The following is a 6,019-nucleotide window of genomic DNA, read 5'->3' as shown; positions in this document are numbered from 1 at the left end:
GTTGTGTATAAGAGACAGCTCTCAGACTTGAAAAACACTTTTGATTTAAAGTTGATAAAATGAAATGCGTGTTTACTGAGTTGGGTTTGAGAGTATAGTAACAACATTGTATTTTATCAACTTTAAATCAAAAGTGTTTTTCAAGTCTGAGAGTGCCATTTCCTGCCACCCAGAGGTCCATATTTAAAAAAAAATCTCATTACGGAGGGGGAACACTCCTCCCATACCTTCCCCCAACTCGGTCAGTGGGCCCCCGGATGCCGACGAGCACCAAAGTTAACCTTATCTCACTCAGGCCCCTTTCGGATAGCTTTACCCTCCCAGAAAATATGTCCTACGGCCTCCACTGTCCTCAGCTTGTGGACTGCCTAACATCTACTCTGCAATATGCTTTAATTTATGCTTACTGACGCAAGTACAACTCCACCAAACTCACCTGGAAGCCCGACATACTTTCTGTCCAGGCTCATTCCGGCAGTGCCACCCTCAGTTCGGCGCTTCGGGCACGTGCCCTGTTCTGCACCCCTGTAGTTACACCTCTGCTTAGGATACAGTGCGAATGTTGTTTTGCATGCTATCACTTTATTGAATTTATGCGCATGATCAATCGCTTTATCACTCTTTATTGGTATCTTATCGATTGTTAACTCTATATATCTTGATCGATCATATCTATATGTTTACGTTTCATGTTTATTACCAGGCAGTATTTTAAATAACAGTCGTACTGTTTCATTCACAGCTCAAAGTCGACCCGATATAAACCATGTAGCCCAATACGCAACTCAAGCCCAAAGTAATTACTCATCGGCTGGCATTATGCCTTCACTAATAATCCCATCTTCCAACGGTCCATACGTAGGTCGAGAAGGTAAGCAGTGCTTTGGGAAATTACGCAACGACCACAACAACATTATGGCAACGCGTTTCCCGATGATTCGATATATTTTTGCAATTACTCGTTATTTCAGTCAATTGATTGAATCGCCAGGAATGATATCGTATCGTATCATCAACATTGTCATCATCCTAATTTTCATTCTCCTCCTCCTCATTATCATCATCTACTCCATCATCACCCTCTTAATCATCATCATCACCATCGTTATCATCGTCATCATTACCATCTATCCTCTTCCTCCTCCTCCTCCTCCTCATCATCATCTTCAATATCATCATCATCGTCATCATCCTCCTCATCATCTTTCTCATCCTTCTCATCATCATCCTCACCACCACTATCACCATCATCATCATCATTAAAATAATCATCATTATTATCATCACCGTGATCCATCTCGGTTTCATCTCTCTAATTGTCATCGTGTCATGTCGTGTTTAAATGATTGATAATAATCAATTCCTAATAATATCCAAACGTCAATCATGTTTCTTTTACAGATTACTCAAGCCAATTTCAAATGCAATACAACGGTCAATTCCCTCCTGGCCACTACAACGACTGGCAACGATTCGCAAACCCACACCAAGCATTGATGAGTAAGTATTGCATATGGAAATACGCTTACCTTGCTGTCTTGTCTACATAATGCAGCTTACTGATTTGTTTCATCATCATCATCATTATCAACATTATCTTACCAATCATTATCATCATCACTATCATCATCATTATCATCATCGTCGTCGTCATCATCGTCAAAATCATCATAATCGCTATCATCAATATCATCAGCAGCATCATGACTATCATCGTTATCCTCCCAATCATCAGCATCATCATCGTCATCATTATCATTCATTATCATCATCATCATCAGGGTACCACCATCATCATTATCATCAACAATATTTTCTCTTGCATGCATACTTTATCTTATTCTATCGACCGGCATCTGCATTAATCTCTTCTCATCACAGTTTCCATTCTGTCAACTCTAGCTCACTGCTTTTCTCAATGCGCATGTCAATGTCACTGATGGCTACGTCATAGAACAACTGAATGTTAGGTTGAATTTGTTCGATGTTAGAAATTATAATGCTTCAGGTGGCAGTTTTCTTCTCCAGCGCCTGGATAATATAAATGGTGCTATACACACCAGCATTATTTTACCATCATCATTGTCATCGTCGTCATCATCATCGTTATCATCATCATTAAAAAAAATAATAATAATTACGATTATTTTATAATTCTAGGCCTAATCATCATTAAACTATTATTATTATTATTGTTCTAAATATTATTCATCATTCATTTTTTATTTACTCTTGTAAACCGATTTTCAAATATTTTATTTTGTAATGTATTTTCAATACAAATACATTTCATACATCAATCACACGTGGCGCACAATGCCTAATATGGGCTTAATGTCCATCATTGATATAATAAGCATCTAGTTTTTGATAACGGAAAGGCATGTTATCCAGCAGCATGGCGCCTGATTGATGACTAGAATGTATGAATACAGCATGTTTTAATCTGCTTGCTTATTTTTGTTATACCTTGCACGATTTCAATTTCTCTTCGCAGACCGTCCTTGTCCTTAAAATAAAATTTAAAAATCTATTGTGACGTCACAAACACTGTCGCTTACCGCTACTGTAATGACGTCATGAAAACTATCGCCACTCTATTCTGACGACACATTCGTAACCACTCTATTTCTCCAGCTAAGGGTGAACAAGAAACCAACAACAACAACGTACTGGTAACACCAACCTCTCGCAACTTTCATAACCAAACAAGCCAAGTACAAGGATTAGTGAACGTGGCTCAGCAGCTAACGCCTGACGTCATCAGCGGACACATTGGAAGTATATCTCGAACGCCCCACAATGCCTTAGATCTCCGCACGTGCGCGAAGGAGCCGCCTAAGAGTTCAATTACCTGGAATCATTTAGGACATCAATAGCGCTTATGGTGAAGATTTTTGTAGATACGGCATTTGAGTAACTTCATAAAAATTCAGATTTGCGCTAATTTTTAACTTCGTATTACCGTACTACCTCATTCAGTACCATATGGTCAAATATTTATTTTCTGCACCCTTTTCGTTGATAGCCCTATTACAATAAAGTTTAATCATTCTTTGCTTACTTTGAAATACAGTAGAAACCCTCCTTTGGGACCCATCTATTAAGGGGAAATCCCTTTAAGGCGACAGCTCTATTAAGAGGGAACATTTTTGGTACCGAAGGTGGGACCCTTAATAGGGGCTATTTTCATTGATAATTTATTGTTTTTGTTAGTCACAAGATTCGTTTAAAACACTTGTTAAATGAAGAATACAACACACAACTGTAAAACTAGCCGTGTCTTTGGCTGTGAGATACTACCGCCAGGGTTATGAGATGTCCATTAATTACCAACTCTTAGTAAGAATTGACATGGGGATTTATGGTCAACATTCCCTACTATAGCACATGTAACTGAATATTCTAATGCAGTGGAGGTTTAAGAATACAGTAACTGAATGTAAAATATGAGTTATTATTATAACTACTGGTTCTGGTGATCAGTGAACTAAGCCGTACCGTACCTTTTATATTATGCGCATAATAAGAGTGTGGTTATCGTATGTGCCTTACTGCCTACTATCCCTGCGGTAGAATTATCTACCATTCTCAAAACTAGAATTTTGTTTAGAAACAACAAGTTATCAAACATTTTACAAAACATTAAACGATATTGATGATTATAATTGAAAAACTCAGGTTTGCTACTGTATTCAATCTGGAATAATTATTAAAACCAACTGAAGTGAAATGTCCACCTCTATAATAGATCACATTGTCACCTTATTCTAGTGGTCGTCAACAAATGCACTGTATTTGTGTATTATAAGAATACCTCTATAATACCTGTAGTAATAACTCTATGGTTATGCTGCATATTGGTACGAATACGCACAATTGGTGAATAACTGGTAAATCAATAATAGAGAAATCATGATGTTTACATTTCAAAAAATTATATATTGATTACAAAATTGTGACAGAACACGCCAGAATGCCACTTTAAATTATATATTTATTTGTCATTTGAAATTTATTTCATAGAAACCTTGATCCGTTCACACTTGCGTTTGTGTAGTTATAGTGGTCCTACAAGTAAGGGGCACCATTAAAATCGCCATTACTGTATTCTCGCTTTAATGACAATTTATGTTAGTGTGATTTATTATTGATAAATTATTAATATTATAATATATCCTTTCTAATTTAAAGGTTTTTGTTTAATTTGTAATATATTTAATGTTATTTTATATAATTAGATTTAATTATGACGTCAGGGACATTAAGTCTTTGCAAATGTATGAAAGCAAGTGAAAAGAAATCTTCATTTGGGTTAAAATTGGGATTATTTTTTTTTTCTATTTTTTCTTAATACTTCTATGGCATAATTACATTAAAAAAGTAAAATTGTATACATATCTTAACTTGTGTGACAGGTTAGACTGTGTTCAAACGAGAATAAAACTGTACTATATATACACTAATGTATATATATATACATATATAAATAATTATGTACAAAATTGACGAGGCTAATAGGTGGATTAAGCGATGATATATAGGCCTATATATATTCTAATACAATGATAATTTGTGGTTATGACTCTACACAATGTTCGTTGAAAAGTTAGTATCCGTAATTTCATATCAATAATCAATTTATATGAAAATAGTTCTGGTCAGAAACGTATCTTCCAAATATATATTTTCTATTCAATAATGAATGAGTTAAATAAATTGTTTAAAAAAAAATTATTAATAAGGATTTTTTTTTAAATAATCAATTAATTTATTGACTACATTATTCATTTGATCAATTTTAAAGTGAATACATACTACATTAAAATTATTGTATATTCTGTTAAAATAAATGGTTATTGGGAACTTACTTTAACAGTAGAATTTCAAACTGTATGGTCTTGCACCACATCGAGCAGCTTAAACTGGGTTCACACTAGAATAATTTTAACGCGCAACGCATACTCCATTTTTCCACAATGTGAATCTATTTGTAATTAGACGGGTAATGTTTCGTTGGCGGGGCTTTGCCGCGTACATAAAGCTTAGTCCGCACTATCAAATTTTTTGTGACAAATGTGTGTGATGTGCCCATATATGGGTATGATGATGTCATATTACACCCAAATATCACAGTTTTTTGTCATATAAAATTTGATAGTGTCGAGAGAGCTTTATAAATCTCAATGCAGCTCAACTCCATGTTGCAAGGGGAATGACAATAGTAGAAACCACCGCCGCGTCTTGCGTTTATAGGTATGAAGCGTGCTCGTGTGAACTCAGCTTTATCTAACCAGCAATTGCGTGAATATATGGCTATGTGCTCTGCTGATCTAGTAATAACGTTATTACGTTGAATAACAACAATACGTGATTGTAATAAATCTCGACTTCATTTTTTGTTTTATATTATCTTGGTGATAAGGTAGTCTTCATTCCAAACATTCTAGTTAAGTCTATATTTATTTATACGTAAATTCTTACAAATATATGCGCAGACCCAGATTAGTTACAAAGAAGGTGTAATAGAACACGGACTAAATTGAAGCTGCAAAACACCAAAACGTAAAATGACAGAGAGAGAGTAAAATGAAGATATAAAGCTAAAACTCCTAGGCCTATGTAGATAATGTGAAAACACGATGGCGGAATAAAAAACTTACAAACTATTAATTGTGTATGTTTCTGATTTTCTGCTGTTATGACAAGATATCTTCCACCATGTACAAGTTTATATAGGTTTATTAAATGAAAACGTAACAGAGGAGGAATCTGACAAAGAAAACTCAGCCTCCACCGGCATTTGGACCCGGGAACCTTGCCATACACGGCGACCGTCATAACCACGAAGGCATTGTGGTGATTCAAGCGCCAGTAGAATTTGAGTTCATCTCTCTTTAACTCTGTTCATTATTTTCAGCTTACTTGATCTCGAATGGGTTACTTGTATATAAATTGATTTAAAGGCATAATAGTGAAAACGTATATAAGATGGGTATAAGAGACAGATGGTTATGCT

General features: G+C 35.2%; 1 protein-coding gene across 1 annotated transcript in view; it reads left to right on the top strand.

Moving 5' to 3' along the window:
- Positions 1-5,673, top strand: part of LOC117104692 (paired box protein Pax-5-like) — a 37,476-nt gene extending 31,803 nt beyond the window's left edge. Inside the window, exons 6-8 of the mRNA XM_033245574.1 lie at positions 607-871; positions 1,402-1,500; positions 2,638-5,673. Coding sequence (XP_033101465.1) covers positions 607-871; positions 1,402-1,500; positions 2,638-2,879 — 606 coding nt within the window. The 3' untranslated portion in view covers positions 2,880-5,673. The remainder of the gene's footprint in view (positions 1-606; positions 872-1,401; positions 1,501-2,637) is intronic.
- Positions 5,674-6,019: the final 346 nt, after the last annotated feature.

Source organism: Anneissia japonica, unplaced genomic scaffold, assembly GCF_011630105.1.
Source record: "Anneissia japonica isolate Jap-2015-1 unplaced genomic scaffold, ASM1163010v1 scaffold287712_len2945570_cov188, whole genome shotgun sequence".
Taxonomy (NCBI): Eukaryota; Metazoa; Echinodermata; class Crinoidea; order Comatulida; family Comatulidae; genus Anneissia; species Anneissia japonica.
Note: the sequence above shows the minus strand (reverse complement) of the source record. Positions and strands in the feature narration are given on the sequence as shown.